A 17,830-nucleotide genomic window follows, 5' to 3' on the forward strand; every position below is an offset into this window, starting at 1 on the left:
GAAAAACTCAAGCCTTTTAGACTTCCTCAAATTAATTCGACCATCTGCCTGAACGTTGGTGAGGAAGATTGTCTGAGGCGCCACCTTGTGGACGAAGTGTTAAACTCCTGCTGAAGATAGACACAAAGTGCTGGAGTAACTTGACGGGTCTGGCAGCATCTTTGGAGAAATAGGATGGGTGACATTTAGGGACTGAACCCTTCTGTGGACTGAAAGTAGAAGGGAGGGAACTAGAGATAGAAAAAGGCCAGAACAAATCAGGGCCTGCCACTGATGGCCAAGGAAGTGTGGAGCCCATAATGGCCCAATGTTGGCTGGGGAAGAGGCGATAACGAAGGGATACAAGGATATGAACAGTGGAACTAGTAGGATAACTAAGGTGGGGGGAGAAGGAATGCAGGGATTACTTGAAAATAGAGAAATCAAAATTTCATACCACTGGGTTGTAAGCTGCCCAAGCGAAACATGAGATACTGTTCCTCCAATTTACATGTGGCCTCACTCAGTCAGTGGAGGCGGCCCAGGACAGAAAGGTCAGTATGGGAATGGGAAGGGGAGTGAGAATTGTAATCGAGAGATCACATTGGCCTGGGAAGACTGAGTGCAAATGTTCAGCGAAACAATCGCCCAGTCTGCACTTGGTCTCGCCAACATATCGTAGCCTACACTGAGAACAACGGTTACAGTAGATGAGGTTGGAGGAGGTGCAAGTGAACCTGAATTTTATCCAGAGATCTTTTTAGTCAGAGGTTTCTGAAGTTACCTCAGGGCATGAACGGCCAAGACTGTCTAATCAGCCTGGAAAAGTGTTTTTAATACCAAGAGATGGACCTGATAAGTTTGAGAAAGAACATCCATTGCTTGCCTTGGAATCAACTCTCTGGAAAACTAGCAGTATTTAGATAAGAAGTAAAAAGAGTGAGTTCCCAAAACGAGGAGGCTGATGTGTGATTGTAGCCTTTCCTTTAGACTTTAGAGATAGTGTGGAAACAGGTCCTTTGGCCCACCGAGTCCACACCGACCTGCGTTCCCCATACACTAGCACTATCCTAAACACTAGGGACAATTTACAATTTTACTGAAGCCAATTAACCAACAAACCTGTATGCCTTTTGAGTGTGGGAGGAAACCGGAGCATCCATAGAAAACCCATGTCGTCACAGGGAAACATGCAAACTCCGTACAGACAGCACGTGTAGTCAGGATCGAACCCGGGTTTCTGGTGCTGTAAAGCAGCATCTCTACCATTGTTCCGCTCCGCTGCCTCTGTGCTGTAATTCAGCAACAAAGAAATAGGTGGATGTAATAAATGAAATGAAACTTAAGAGTTTTCCAACCTCTTGTGCACACCCAAAGAACTTGTGGGCAGCACAGTGACACAGATGGTAGAGCTGTTGTCTCACAGCGCCAGAGATCCCAGTTCAAACATGACGTTGGGTATTGTCTGCGTGGTTATCACATTCTTCCTGCGACCACATGCGTTTCATCCGTGAGCTCCGGTTTCCCCCCACATCCCAAGACACGTCGGCTTGTAGGTGAATTGGCCCCTGAAAATTGTCTCTAGTTTATAGGGAAATGGATGAGAAAGTGGGATAACATAGAGCTAGTGTGGACAAGTGATCAATGGTGGGCATGGAATCATTGGGCCAAAGGGCCTATTTCCATGCTGTATCTTTCATTCAATCAACACGGACATATGAGGCCCAAGTTCCACGTCAGTACGGAGTTTGTACGCTCTCCCTGTGACCGCGTGGGTTTTCTCCGGGTGTCCTCCCGCACTCCAAAGACATACAGGTCTGTAGGCTAATTTGCTTCTGTAAATTGTCCTTAGCATGTAGGATAGTGTTTGTGCACGGGGTGATCGCTTGTCAGCGTGGACTCAGTGAGCCAAACGGCCTGTTTCCAATACTGTGTCTCTAAGGTCTAAAGTAAAAGTGTGAATGCCTGAGGCTTTTTGCCAGCTACCAGGGCAGTGAAATGGATACAAATCTTTTATAATACATTCACTACAATGACAGGCTAACAATTATTTTGCTTCAACATGACAGACTTACTTTTCATTTGAAATTCAACACTAACAGGAATTGTCTTCATAGCCCAATTCTTAATTATGTGGTAATACAAAACCCTGCAATAGAAGGAAACACATCTAAAAATAACAGGTGAAGAAAGGGAGTAGCTATTCTCTGTACCTCAGCTTATTTTTCAAACAGCATAAACCTATAATTATGGCCAGATAATTAAATTGCAACAGCTTTCTCATCTCAGTGCAAATTGGTCATGGTATTTTTTTTTACCTGCCACACATGTAGATATTTATTTGTAAATTCACCTCAAAAAAAGCATTCCATTGGTTGTAGACTTGGGAAGGGCGGCACAATGACACAGCATTGCTGCCTCACGGCGCCAGAGACCCAGGTTCGATCCAGAGCTCGGGTGCCATCCGTGTGGAGTTTGCATGTTCTCTGAGTGCTCACGTGGGTTTCGCCCGGGTGCTCCGGTTTCCTCCCACATCCCAACGGCATGTGGGTTTGCAGGTTAATTAGCCTCTGAAAATTATCCCTAGTGGGTGAGAGAGTGGGATAACGTACAAATGATGCAAATGGGTGATTGACGGCATGGACTGACTCGTTGAACAGAAGGGCCTGTTTCCATACTGCATCTTTCAATCAAAACAAATCAGTACTATACAAATAAGTATCTCACATTTCTCTCCATCAAGAGAAACGTAGTTCATGGAATATTGCATTGGGTCTAGCTCAAAACTAAAACAGAAACTCCATAACACTGCCATAAAAAAGCACTGCTCATCACTTAGGAAAGAAGACGATTATAATAGGTATTCAATAAAAACACAGCTGTAGACACTTAACATTTTAAAAAGATCCCTGAGTGCAATGAGAGTATGACTTTGAGATTATGGCATGAGATTTAGTTCAGTTTAGAGATACAGCATAGAAACTGGCCTCTGGTCCCAGACTCCCACTAGTGAAAATAATCAATCACTACATGACTTAATAGCACTGATGAGCCTAATGCAAGGCAATGATTTGCAAGGTTATTTCAGAAGGTGGAGATTTTTGGATATTAGGGTGATATGGTGAATGCTTAATTACCAAGTCAAACTATTCGGCAGCCACTAAATATGTCCAGGAATAACACTCCTGGTTTTATCAATTTAGAGACAAAAAGAATGTGATGACCTCCCAAAATCCAACATCTTGAATTACCTTGATCCCAAATAGTTTCCACTTGTTCCCATTCCTCCCCCACTCCATGTCTCATGAACCCCCCAGGTCTCTCCCCCCCCCCCCCCCCCTCCCCCCCCAAGAAATGAATGGACAAGGGAAAAGGCACTACCCTTTTTTGATGAATCAAGTTTGCAGTCTGTTCATCATTATAAATACCTCGAAGAACTAGAAGGATACTTTAAGGTGAATCTGAACAAGGGTACAAAAGGACACAAAGTGCTGTAGTGCTGAGTTTAGAAGTTGGGAGGTCATGTTGCAGTTATACAAAATGTTGGTGAGGTCCCATTTAGAGTAGTGTACTTTGTTCTGGGCACCATGTCAGAGGAAAGATGTTGTCAAGCTGGAAAGGGTACAGAGAAGATTTATGAGGATGCTGCCAGGACTCGGAGGGCCTAAGCAAGAGGGAGCCTAGGACTCTATTGCTTGGAGTGTGGGCGGATGAAGGTGATCTTATAGAGGTGTACAAAATCGTAAGAGGATTAGATCTGGAAGACATAGAGTCTCTTGCTCAGAGGAGGGGAATCAAGAACCAAATGACATGGGTTTAAGGTGATGGGAGAAAGATTTAACAGGAACATGAGGGGTAACTTTTTCACACAAAGGATGGAGGGTGTATGGAACGAGCAGCCATACGACGTAGTTGAGGCAGGTACCATCACAACGATTAAGAAATATTTAAGATGAGGTGCTGTCTGTGCGGAGTTTGTATGTTCTCCCCATGGGTTTTCTCCAGGTGCTCTGGTTTCCTCCAACAAAAATGACGTGCGGGTTTGTAGGTTAATTGGCTTCTGTAAATTGTCCCGGGGTGGGGAGTGGGAAAGTGAGGTAACATGGAACTTACGTGAACAGGTAATCGATGGTCAGCATTGACTTAATGGGCCAAAGGGCCTGTTTCCAAGCTGTATCTCTAAACTAAACGTTTAAGAAATATTTAGACTCGTACATGGATAGGACAGGGTTAGAGGAATATGGGCCAAATGCAGGCAGGTGGGACTAGTGCAGATGGAACATGTTGGTCAGTGTGGGCAAGTTGGGCTGAAGGGCCTGTTTCCACACTGTGTGACTCAGTGGGTCAGGCAGAATCTCTGAAGATGGAGGGTATAGTCATCCAATGATTAAATAAAGATTAGAGCAGGACGTCATTTGCCTATTGGGGGAAGTCTTGATCAACATAAAGTATTGTATGCTGCAGAAAGCTAGATCTCCTCCACTGAAAACCAAAACTCAACTGAAAACTACTTCTGACATAACCTCAAAGAACTTTGTTCATTAATAAGTCATTAATAAGTTGCACTCACATTCACGTTCTTCCTTTTGCATTCATTGATTGTATTTGCTACTTCAATTAAATTGCATTTCTCTTCGTGGGAACAATTCATCCTCAATCCTGAAGGACTGCCTTGGAAGAAGAAAAAGTTTCTTTATACAACCCAATTAAAAACAAGTTCAACTGACAGTAATTTCAAGCTGGATGCAATACACTAAGGCAAAATTATTTTTTATGAAAGCATATTTTAATCAGAAATAACAGTAATCCTAGCTTGTGGCAATAGGAATGTAACTGTAAAGGCTTGGAGATGTTGAGCTGGTCAAATCTCCATCGAAGGAGGGAAGATGGGTTAAGATTCGGCTGTAGAAGGTCCAGACGTGTACATGGGGTGGTGAGCATTCTTGCTACGTCATTGAAAGAAGAGGCCAATAATGCCTTGAATACTGCACAGCTTAGAATGCAGAAACAAAGAACTGCAGATGCTGAGTTACACAGACCTCCCATCATTTGATTTTACAAATACACAATTTTGTATTCCAAAATTCAGAATTTTACATCAAAATTCATAATATGGCGCGTAATGCAACTTTTCAGCAAAAAAAAGTATGCACGCCAAATGCGCATACGCGTTGCGCTACATTCATGTGTGAAAAACGACTATTATTTCCAACAGTCTGCAGTTCTTGGACAACATGTACAATGTCAGGCGAATCATGGGTATATTCTGCTATTTATAGAAAGGTTATTGAACAGAGATACTTTTTGCAACACAAAGAAAATATTGTTTTGTTTTTGTTTTTTCTAGTTTGCTTTTTCCTCGCGAAACCCCTAGCGGCCTCGAGCAGCCTAATTGACAAATTGCAATTGCCGACTGTTTTGCGGAAAAATGTGAGGCGAAATTGGAATGGCGGAAATGAAGTAAGAAAGTGGAAACTTTTCGCCAAATTCGGTAGGGTTGGGAGGAGTGTTTACACCAAAGATAGGCACAAAGTGCTAGTTACTCCAGCCTGACCCAGTCCAGACCCAAAACACCACCCGTCCTTTTTCTCTAGAGATGCTGCCTGAACCGGAGTTACTCCAGCACTTTGTGTGTCTTTAGAGGAACAAAAAATTATTATAAAAAGACTGTAATGCCACATGCATAATATCTAATAAGCGACTAGTGTTTTTAAACAATGTTACACTAATGCGTAGGAATGAATTGCAGACGCTGCTTTACACCGTAGACACAAAATGCTAGAGCAACTCGTCGGTCAGGCAGCATCTCTGGAGAAAAGGATTAAGTGACATTTCGGGTTGAGACCCTACTTCAGACCGAGTGCCCAGGGAGATGGAAACTGGCCTGACTCCCTCCCTGACACACACGCACAGATGCTGAAGTTTTTATGGGGTTGAGGCAGCTGTATTACCTGCTGTGCCGTTTACAGAGATATTTCACATCAGTTCATTGCCTTGGCAGTCAAGGTCATAAAGACATAAGTGATAGGAGCAAAATTGGGCCATTCAGCCCATCAAATCTACACCATTCAATCATGGCTGATCTATCTCTTCCTCCTAACCCCATGCTCCCATCTTCTCCCCATGACCCCTGACACCCGCACTAATCAATTCACTTTGCATTGTGAATTGTCATGAGGTCAATTTGAATGTTTTGGGGCTGGAGAAAAGAGACACATGGGCGCAGAAAAAGTGAAAATTGTGAAAACAGGAGGTTGGAAAGTAAGACAAACTGGTACAATATAGGTGAAAAACAGGTGGGCAGGTACAAAGAGGGGAAAGTGAGAGTGCGAACAAGCAGAAGATGGGGAGTCTATATTCAGATAGAGACAAGCTGGGTGAGAAATAATACCTACAATGCAAAGGAATGAAACAGGAAAGGAATGAAATCATGTCATGGCAGATTTGGTAAGCCATTCCCAATGAAACGGAAATAACATCTCAGCCATGTTATACATCTGCTCAGACAGATTTCACTTTGCGCTCTGAAACATTATATATTCTCAGAATCATTATTTTTATGTCAAAACATGATGCTTAGGATCATGCCTTCCCTGCAGGGCTGATAATCGATTACAAAGAGAACATTGTTTCATTCAAGAAATGTAGCACAATGTCACCAAGTGTCATACCGAATGAAAATAGGCCCTTTGGCCCAACGTTCATGCTAAAGAAGGTGCCCCATCCAAGCTCGTCCCATCTGCTTCCGTTCGGAACATATCACTCCCAACCTTTACTATCCATGTTCCTGTCCACCAATCTTTAAAACTCAAGACAGATTTCAGGATTTGAATGGGTTAATTTAATAACATAAATTATATTATGTGTTTCCAAATATTTCATAATCTTTTTAAACTGATTAGTCCAACCTGCAGTTTGTGGCATCGTGGTCTTCAGTTGTGGGGAAGAAATATATTTTACAAGTAATAAAAATATGACGTACTCCATGAAAACAAAATGACGGGAACTGTTAAAATCATGTGTTTATTTTTGATTATTTGTACATTCACTTTGATCATCATGCAATTCACAAATGTAAAATTCACATTCAAATTTCACATTCAGGGAGTTGTTTACCTGCAACAACAGAGAGCAATTCTTCCCAGATCAAAAGTTATCAATCTGACTAATTTATATTAGATATATTCTCCCTACTGTTCCACTTCCTACCCACCTATAGCTGTTAAGTGTCTGTTTTACACCTTTCCATTCAATCTTCCATGAACAATGTGATTTTGAATTATAATACATTATAATCCCACATTTACAAAATTGTTAAAACATTTCCCCCTTCCACCTATAAAAGCTCAGTCTCTACTTCCTGTACGAGGCGCGGAGGAAGAGCGTAGAACAAAGCTGACGATGCGGATGGAAGCCACAAAGAGGATGATCAAGGGGCAAATGATGCTTAACATAGACAAATGCTGGAGGAACTCAGCGGGTCAGGCGGTATCTCTGAAGAGAAGGAATAGGTGACGTTTCTGGTCAGAGCCCTTCTTCAGAAGTCTGAAGAAGGAGTTCAACCCAAAACATCACCTATTCTTTTTCTCCAGAGATGCTGCCTGACCCGCTGAGTTACTCCGGCATTTTGTGTCTATCTTCGGTGTAAATCAGCATCTGCAGTTCCTTCCTACACGGCAAACGATGCTTGGCAGATATGGATGAAGGATACAATTTAAATGTATTGCTATTACACTACAATAACGAGCAAATAATACCAAAATTCTGTTTTTTTAAAAAAAGAATTCAAACTGGCTTGAAAGTTTTAACAAAATACATTGTGCATTGCCTCTTGGTATCTCTGATGGAGAAGGAATGTGTTGAACCACAGAGGTGACATGTACCCAAATACTTCACAGGGATCTCTGTTGGAAGGTGTTTAGTTAAGCACCAGGCCAAGTGGTTTGCATTTCACTGAGCTGGCCTTTCGAGAAAAGTTACATTTTATGAGAGTAACTCAGTGGGTCGGGCAGCATCCACGGAGAACATGGATAGGTACTGTTATCCAGTGATGCTGTCTGACCCTGCTGAGTTACTCCAGAACTCTGTTAGTTACTTGTAAACCAGCGTCTGCAGTTTTTTTCCCCACTAAATTTTACTTTTTTTTGTCAAGTTCATAGGATGGTTGCAGCACAGGCAAGTCTATCCTTAATAACTCCTGCAATGATTAGCTTGCCTGACTATTTCAGAGAACAGTCAAATATTAAGTGCATTGGTAGATCTGGTTATAAACAGGTCAGATGAAACAAGGATAGCAAATCTCATGTGAACACAAGGAACTGCAGATGCTGATTTACCGTCAAATTTAATTCTCTGAAGGACATTAGCGATCAAGAAGAGTTTTTACACCACAACATTGGCTTAATGTCCATCTTTCCTGGTGCTCGTTTTTTTTGTTCTAGCATATTGAATTACGTGGCATTCGGCTTTCTCAGCTGCCAAGATGGAACTTAAATTTGTCCTCCGATCAATGATTCAGGCATCAGGATAGCAGTCAAGTTAATCACAATGTTAGCATTAAGTGTTGTAAAATCCCTGAACAGAATTAATCAACATCAACAAAAGAGCACAGAAAAAGGCAAAAGACTTCTCAGCAGAAAAAAAAGGTGAAAACAATTATGGTTGAGGTAGGAACTGAGAAAATTCCGATACTGCCACCCTAAGCATGTCTGACTAAATAAGCTGTCAAGCTTGTTTTATGCTTAGCTCCGTAGTGTTGCACCAGAGCATTGAGCTAATTTTCAATTGCTTTCCTCATCGGAAGGAAACTTTCAATTTTGGATTCCTGTTGAGAATTCTGGAGTATTCCACAAATCATTTTCACTGCTAAAGATATCTCTAAATATAAAACAAACACTTAAAATATTGAATGGCAACTCTTTTTTAAAATTTTGGTCCTGGAATTTAAAAATGTCACATATTGGAACTTTTCTAGCTCAAGACATTGTGCAGCAAAAACAAAAGGTGATGGAAGAACTCTGGAGGAAAGTGGACAGGCGACATTTTTTGTGTCAGGCCCTTTACCTGGACTGAGAGGGTAGAGGGAAGGTGACACACATGCTGCCTGACCAGCTGAGTTCCTCCAGTAGTTTGTTCTTCGCTTCAGATTCCAGCATCTGCAGTCTCTTGTTTACATTATATAGATAATTCCCTCGCTGCCCCACCCCCTCCTCCCAAAGCAATCCTATGATCAGACTGTTATCGTCCAGTTCAAACAATCCCCCCAGCTTGGTAACAGATTTAACTCTTAATGGGATAAAGAATCATCTTTATTGCCTTGAGAGAAGTAGAATCAAACCAGATCACATACTTTGGCTGGGTCCACTCTGAGGGTAGCCATCCAATCCCTGTCAACGTTTTGCAATTTTAAGATGTCTTTGTCCAAATTGTCCTCTTGATGGCACTCCACTTCTCCTTTCTCGTTCTCTCTCTCATTTGTTTGATTGCTGGGTAAAAGCACGGAAATTGCAGAAAAGGCTTGCGTTTCATGGTGTAAAGTTGGTGGTTTTAAGCCAGAGTGTTTAGGAAGGCAAGTCACAGTAGAGTTACCCAGAAGCAAGTCCGGACTTTTCTCTTCACGATGTTGGCACAGCTCTTTTCTCTCAGGAACGTCGTTTGCAAGTGCACCCGATACATCAAGAAAATATTTAAATAGTTCTTTTATGTGAGATTTCCTCCTCTTTTGAGCTTCAGCAGCACCTGGCTGTAGTGCTACATTTTCGCCAGTCAATGGAGCTGCATTCACATGTTGGCTACAAGAACCAGCTTGCTCTTCAAAACTGACATTTGTCGCACTTCTCGCCTTTTTAGTTCTACCTGCAGAATTTTGTGGATTGGTTTCTTGCAATTTTCTCTTCCGCTTACCACTCCCAAAAATAATGCCGGGAGGACTCGGCGATTTTGGTGGAAGCACGCCAAATGAACATCTTGGATTGTTTTTGCCATTCAGGTTAACTGGAGAAAAGTAGTCCTCGTACACCAGCAGGTCCTCTTTGAAGGGGCAAGCATCCTTTTCATCAGGGATGGTGTTCGCTTCTGATGGATTGTTTCTCGGTGATTTAAAACAAATAAAATCGTCCTTCCATAACTTAACTTTTTTTTTTGAGCTCAACTGATTCTTGGCTCCAGTGGAAACATTTGATTTCAGGGGTGAAGCATAATTTTTGTAACTTTCGTTAGATGCAACATCACTTTGCCTGAGATTGTGGTCCTCTTCAGAGGCTGCTGACTCGATCGGGAGAGGTAACTGTATGATCTTGTTGTTTTGCGTACCACAAAGCCTCAGATCCGCTGCTGCACAGTTCAAAGCTTCCACATTTCCCTCAAAATAACTGCAGCTCACTTTCTTACTACATGAGCCGACTGACGTTTCATCGCCATGGAGTGCAGTTTGGGCAATTAGCCTCTTCGAAAACGGAGGTTTTGCTTTAGAAATAGACTTCCTCACTCTTCGCAGTAAGATTTTTCCGTTTTCATCCTGTGTTGATTTCACCAAATGCATTCCCTGTGTAAAAGACTCTTGCTTGGAATGGTGACCCGTTTGCCCTTCATGAGCTTCTGCTGAAAGTGGAGCCTTGCTTTCATGAGTATGTTTGCCGGAGGTTTTATTGATTGATGCACCTCCGGAATCAATTTCATATTCTTCTGTAACAAAATAAAGAACTTAATTCTTACATGCACTATAAAGCCATAAAAATACAATAGGATTAGGAAAATGGAAAACAATTACACTAACAAAATAAAAGCCAAAACCAAAGGAAATCAGGCGAAATAGAACTACTAGAATGCAAAGTGGTGTCCTTTGTCATTCATCCAGTGAAATACCACCATAAATAGTTTTGAACAACTATCACTGAAAATAGTTTAACCATTGAACAGAGAACAATGCAACACGAGAACAGGCTCTTTGGCAGACAATGTCTGAGCCAAACATTATGCCAAGTTAGATCACCGGCATGTGATGCATATGCCTCCATTCCACGCATATCCATGTGTTTATTTCAAATGCCATAAGTATATCTGCCTCCATCACCACCCCGGCAGTGCGTTCCAGGCATCCACTACCTTTTGCATAAAAAACTTGCCCCACTCATCTCCTTTAAACTTTGCCCCTCTCACCTTAAAGCTATGCCCTCTAGTCCAGGACATTTCCACCCTGGAAATGAATGCCCATCTGTGCCTCTCATAATGTAATACACTCCATCAGGTCTGCCCTCAGCCTCTGAAATTCCAGAGAAAACGATACATGTTTGTCCAACCTCCCGAAGTGGAGCTTCCGAAGTTGACACGAAAGAATGAAGTTAGCGACTTGGTCCATACAAAAGGTAAACAAGAGACAGTGTGTTGCCAAACTGGATTGGCTCAGTTTCTTAATTTTGATGACCGATTTATGCCCCAATAATTGTTTTTTATTGACTTTAAAAAGTCAGAAAATTTATCATAAATGGTCGTTGTGTTTTTGACACCAATGTTTTTGATATATTAAAATTGAATATAAGAAAAAATAATTAACACCCCAAAATCACTACTACCATAGGATTCCTCGTTGGGGTTTGTGAAAAGCAGTAGAGGTTTGGAGCCTCCGTGGTTCAACTTACGGAGGTACCGACCCCGATAATGTGGCAGAGTTTTCATGTCACATTTTTGGTGTTCAAAATGGTGGTAAAACGATGAAAATTTGTCTGTCATGAAAAAAGTTTTTGACTTTCGGTCTTGACGTTATCTAATTTGTATCTGTTATTTATAAGGTTTCACATGATGGGTAGACTTTTGTTAAGAACAGTGTATTGGTGTAAAAACCTGAATAATAATGTTCCTCAAAATCTCTCCAGTATTGTAAAAATACACATATAGTCTCTAATCCAGGCAGCATTCTGTTAAATCTCTTCTGCACCCCACCACATCTTCCTGTGTATGCGTGGGGCAAATGAGAACCGTCATAATGGTCCGAATGCAGCCTAACCAAAGTCCTATAAAGCTGTATCATGACTTCTGAACTCTTGTACTCAATGCCGACTGATGAAGGCAAGCATACCACATGCCTTTTTTTACCACTGTCTACTTGTGTTGCCACGTTCTTCATCCCCAGGCTCTACTATTTGCGACACCCGCTTGTGCTCGACTTGTTCCTATCTTACAGTACCTCATGCGTTTGGCTAAACTTAAAAAAGTCGCCCAGCTGGTGACAATGCATTCAACCCGACTTTAATCTCTGGAGATAGACACCAAGTGCTGGAGTAGCAGAATGGGTCAAGCAGCAGGATGGAGAAAAAGGATGGGTGACATTTCGGGTCTTCAGACTGAAAGTGGGGGGCAGGAATCTGGAGGTAAGAAAAGGCCAGATCAAAGCAGGGCTGGCAACAGATGGTCAAGCAAGGGTAGAGCTCATAATGGCCCATTGCTGGCTGTGGAAGAGGTGGCAACATAGAAACATAGAAGTCCAGAGGTGTTGCCTGATCCACGGAGTTACTCCAGCACTGTGTGCCTATCTTCGGTATAAACCAGCATTGGCAGTTCCTTTTGACACACTTTAATCTCTTTGAAATAGTTTCTTGTACATCTGGACCATTAAATAGCCAATAGACCATGAAAATGTTGCAGAGTAAAATCTAAAAAGGTTATCCATTTTCTGTTTCTGTTTTCTACTGCACAACCGCCAACAGCTGGGCTATCTCGAGCAGGTTTCACTCGCGTGGGTACCGGTTGCAAAAAGGTCATTTAGATTTTTATGTGGACAAGTTTGGTGAGATGATCCATGTCCAAGCTGTCGAGCTGTGACGTGAAGAGTGACAAGATTGGTGCACATCTGGTGGTGTCAGGAAGGTTGTTCCACTCTGGGATTGTCCATGGATATAGTGACCGTAGGTAGCTATTTTTGTTTGCTCTTTTAATAGAACGAACAGAAAAACAAAACGATTTGAAGTACTAAAAGACTAATGACTGGTTTTAGAGTCGGAGGGAAATACGGAAACTGATCCTGGGGCCATTTGGCCAATCAATCTATTAACCAGTACCTTTGGGATATGGGAAGAAACCAGAGCACCCAGAGGAAATTCATGGAGGAACAAGTGAATTAGTGAATTAGTGAATTCAGAGAGCATCAAGGGCGGCACAGTGGCACAGCAGTAGAGTTGCTACCTGACAGAGCCAGACCTGGGCTAGATCTTGATTAAGGGTGCTGTCTCTGCGGAGTTTGTACATTCACCCGTGACCTGCGGGGGTTTTCTCTGGGAGCTTCGGTTTCCTCCACACTCCAAAGATGTGCAGGTTTGTCAGCTAACTGACTTCTGTAAAATTGTAAATTGTCCCTAGTGCGTGAAGGATATTGTATTGGACTGGCTGTGATCTGGGCCAACCAATCACGGGGTCCGGGGGCGGGCCATCGTGTGTGGGCGGAGAAAAAAGAAATTGCCGTTAGAATTTAAACTCGGGGATGCGCGCGTGAGCAACGTGGCTGTATCGGTTAATGATTAAAAGGAGTGTTTACACAAAGCATGGACCTCTACAGTGGTGACCCCGACAATCCAAAACGGCCTATTTTGGATTGTATCATGTCTGCAGCCGACAACCCAGACCAACAGAATGCAGTTTCGATCAAACTGCCCGCTTTCTGGACGGACACATGACCTGCCTCCTGTTCGAATAGGTTTTCCTCGAGCAGATGCCCGACGGTGCCTTGGCAGGTCAATACCGCACCACCATCGCAGGCGAGTTGTTGGAGGACGTGCGATTCGGGCTCGCTGACACCACGCTCCTTTACGACGTGTCTACCGGACCGTCATAAACCATCATCCCTGCGGCCTGGCCCCGCCAGATTTTTGACAAGGTTCATGGTTTGGCTCACCCTTCCATCCGGGGAACAACGGCACTGATGGCATCCAAGTTCATGTGGCACGGGTTGCCAAACAGGTCGGCAACTGGGCCACGGCATGCATCCCGTCAAACCTCAAAGATTCAGTGACACATCAAAGCGCCGCTGAAGAATTTCTAAGCTGAACCACACTACGGCCTACCACCTGCAAGCAAATGGCCTAGTGGAGCATTTTCACCGGCACCTGAAGGCATCCCTAAAGGCCCGGACTGGATGGATGAGTTGCCGTGGGTCATGCTGGGTATAAGCACTGCCTAAAGGAGGACCTGGCAACTTCCTCGGCCGAGCTGGTGAACGTCGTCCCGCTTACGGTCCCGGGGGACTTCATCCCGGCGGCGCGTGGACATCAGGAACCGCCCACGACCATGCTGACATGCCTTCGTGAGAAGGTGGGCACGCTCTCTCCAGTCCCGACATCCCGCCATGGACTCACCACCATGTAAGTCCCACCCGCCCTCCAGGACTGCCAGTACGTTTTCCTGCGCCGCGATTCCCACGGTACGTCACTGCAAAGGCCTTACGAGGGACCCTTCAAGGTACTGCAACACGGTGCCACTTTTTTGTCATCAACATGGGCATCAGGCACAAGACTGTCTCCGTGGACCGTCTTAAGGCGGCACACTTTAACATTGACCAACCAGTGCAGGTGGCACAACCCTGCCGCAGAGGGCGTCCACCGTCACGACCGCACCCGCCTTCAACTCTGCCAGCCGCGACCCCAGACACAGAAGACACGTACATGACATCAGGCGCCTCACTCGTTAGCCTAACCGCCTCCATTACTCCGGTTCTGGGGGCGGGTCTTGTGGTGGGCTGAGTCATTTTGTTTTTTTACTCGGGGAAGCGCGCGTGAACGACGGGGCTGTATCGGTTAATGATTAACGGAGTGTTGACACAATGCTTGGACCTCTACAGTACGTCCACTGAAGACTGAGATGGGGAGGAATTTCCTTTGAGGATTTTGAATCTTAGTAATTCTCTATGCAAGAAGGTGAATTTTGAGTCATGAATTACACAAGACTGAGATAGATCTACAGATAGCAAAGGATGCAAGAGTTACTGTCTGACTGGACTTTGGCTCAACAATCAGATGAGTCACTATGTTAATCAATGGTGGAGCAGGCCTTCAGACTGCATAACCAACTCCTGCTTTGCCTTATGTTCTTGCATAACACTGCCTTGGAAATACTGTTGTCAGTCTCTATAGAGACAGCTTCGATTCTGAGGTTGCAGAGATTGCTCATTTATTTGCACCCGGGTCTCTGGTGCTGTAATCAATGATTCAATGGTGCTTTATTCGTCACTTGTGCAACTGCACAGTGAAATTCTTTTTGCATATTTACACATGCAGGCGCCAACTCCACTGTGCCACCCGACAGTCAAAAATGTGAAGAAAGAAAAAAGGTCTGGGAAGAGAACGGGAGGGTTGCTCACACTTAGAGAATGGGAACTCAGAGGTTGTCAAGAGAACCAGCAAAAGGTTAAAATGGATCAAATGGTCCCCAGCCTGTCTGCATCATTACGCAGTTCCATTTGCAACAATATCTTGTCTGCAGATCTCATAATTTCAACCTTTTTTCAGATCAGTTTTACTGAAAATAAATACACCCCCCTCCCCCCCCCCCATCACAGGTACACAAGATGAACAATCGTTGGCATTTTTAATTACAGATCATGAAAATTTAAGAAGTTCAGCTGCTATATCTTTTATTCCACTTGCCTGCAAACAATGCTTTTGCTATCGCTGATGGAGATTCCCCAAGAGCTGGTTGGCAACGAGAGAGGGCAGAAGCTGATAATGTCAACAGAGACTTCTGAGAAGCTGAAAGACAAGAAAGATGCATAATTTTATCAGACCCAATGATGATGAGTAAATTTGGATACTCCAGTTAACGCAAACCCAATATACTGTCTACTGTGGTGCAGCAGTAGAGTTGCTATCTTACAGTGCCAGAAACCCGATATCGATCCTGAGCTCGGTTGCTGTCTCTACGGAATCTGTACTTTCTCCCTGTGACAGTGTGGGTTTTCTCCGGATGCACCAGTTTCCTCCCACATTCCAAAGACACGCAGGTTTGTGAGTTAATTGGCTTCTGTAAATTGTCCTTAGTGGGTAGAATAGTGCTAGTGTGCGGGTGATCGCTGGTCGGTATGGACTAGGCACTGAAGGGCCTGTTTCCCCACTGTATCTCTAAACTAAACAGGTTCATAAAGAGAAAGCAGAACGGCCAATCGAATAAAAATAGCACAGAGCCAAGTTAGAGCGTTTCAAAGTATTTTGACTCCAGAAATGAGGAGTTGAAGATAGATACACATGCAATTTAACTCCTTGAGCATGACTTGTTTCTTTTAAATCAATACAACTGTATTGGATCAATTATCCCTCAATATCTTGCTCGATGAAAATCCATCTTACGCAAAAAACAATCCATTTATGCAGAAATTTTTCACATTCCTACAGCCCATTACAACTTAATGGGTGCAAAAAACAATACATTTTTGTACAGTTGAACAAAGGAAGAAATATTAGTTGCATCATGTACTTCAGTGTGAGAGATAAAACGGCAGCAGTGTTGTGCAGTAGCATGGCTGCAATGCTGATGAAAGCAAGATCCAATGCAAGATTAGAATTACAGGCAATGTCAGGCAGAGATAGAACAGGGAATTCACGGTATAAAAGGAATTACGTTCGATTTTTCTTTCTAAGGATATCAACAATAAATTCCCGACTGCACATCAGGAGCTCCTGACGACGGCTTAGTTTTAGTTTAGAGATACAGCGTGGAAACATGGGCGCCAAATCGCAATTACCTGTACACTTGTTCCATCCTGCACACTAGAGACAATTTGCAGAAGCCAATTAACCTACAAAGCTGCACGTCTTTGGAATGTGGAAAGAAATCGGAGCACCCGGAGAAAACCCATACGAGCATATGAGTAGGTGACGTTTCGGGTCTGAAGAAGCGTCTCCACCCGAAACATCAAATATCCATGTTCTCCAGGAATGCTGCCTGACCCGCTGAGTTACGCCAGCACTTTGTGTCCTTTTGTAAAAATGAAAACAAAAACGCAAGAATTTACTTGAAATATTAAACCATAACTCAATTCAAGGGAATGTAAATTAACGTGCACCTTTCTCCATTACTGCCTTTCCTCTCTATTGAAATAAATAAGCTCACTATTCCGGCATTAGATCTAGCCAGGTACAGATCCAGCAAGCAGGTATGTCAGAATGTATGCTGAACAAAGTTCTCATCTACCTGTAGAGGTCTATGAAAATTCCATTATCAAACATTACCGATCTCCTGTTTGGAACATCCAGCAAGTTTGGAAAGTTAACATTTGCAAGGGAATCCTGAACTTAGTGGCACATAAAGAGTGATGTCATTAGCGTGGCACAAAACCACCAGTGTTGCCAGTTGATTCAGGCTACAAAGTATCAGAAAATAGAAAAAACAGAATCACCCACGAAGGGTACAGAAGACGTCTCCATTCTCATGCAATGGTTAAACAGGCTTTTAGCCAAAATTGAGTTGTCTACTAACAGTTCCCATGTCAAGCAAGCAGATTAGCTTAAGAAAATAACTAAGTGTTGACAAAAAATAATCTTGCTGTCTTGAAAGAGCTGGTTATAGCTACAAAGTCATATAGTCAGAAGACAAAACAGACTTTTCTTCCCAAAGGCATCTGGGATTAGCTCCATTTCTGATATAATAATTAATCCCTGTTCCCCCCCCCTCCCCCACCAAGGATACCATGTTTTAAACACATCGTTTACTGCTGTTTACATTGCAGAGAATAGTAGATGCAGCCCAGTCCATCTCACAAACCAACCTCCCTTCCATTAACTCCATGTACACTTCACGCTGCCTTGGCAGGGCCATCACCATAATCAAGGACCAGTCTCACCCCAGACACTTCCGCTTCTCCCCTCTCCCATCA

The 17,830-nt window shown here is 43.2% G+C and overlaps 1 protein-coding gene across 1 annotated transcript in view; it reads right to left on the reverse strand.

Annotated features, from left to right (window-relative positions):
• Positions 1–4,559: 4,559 nt before the first annotated feature.
• The window catches only part of LOC144593400 (uncharacterized), a 32,685-nt gene continuing 19,414 nt past the window's right edge, over positions 4,560–17,830 (reverse strand). Inside the window, exons 8-10 of the mRNA XM_078398904.1 lie at positions 15,609–15,710; positions 9,329–10,659; positions 4,560–4,650 (exon numbers count right to left, since the gene is read on the reverse strand). Coding sequence (XP_078255030.1) covers positions 4,633–4,650; positions 9,329–10,659; positions 15,609–15,710 — 1,451 coding nt within the window. The 3' untranslated portion in view covers positions 4,560–4,632. The remainder of the gene's footprint in view (positions 4,651–9,328; positions 10,660–15,608; positions 15,711–17,830) is intronic.

This window comes from Rhinoraja longicauda, chromosome 5 (assembly GCF_053455715.1).
Source record: "Rhinoraja longicauda isolate Sanriku21f chromosome 5, sRhiLon1.1, whole genome shotgun sequence".
Lineage (NCBI taxonomy): Eukaryota > Metazoa > Chordata > Chondrichthyes > Rajiformes > Arhynchobatidae > Rhinoraja > Rhinoraja longicauda.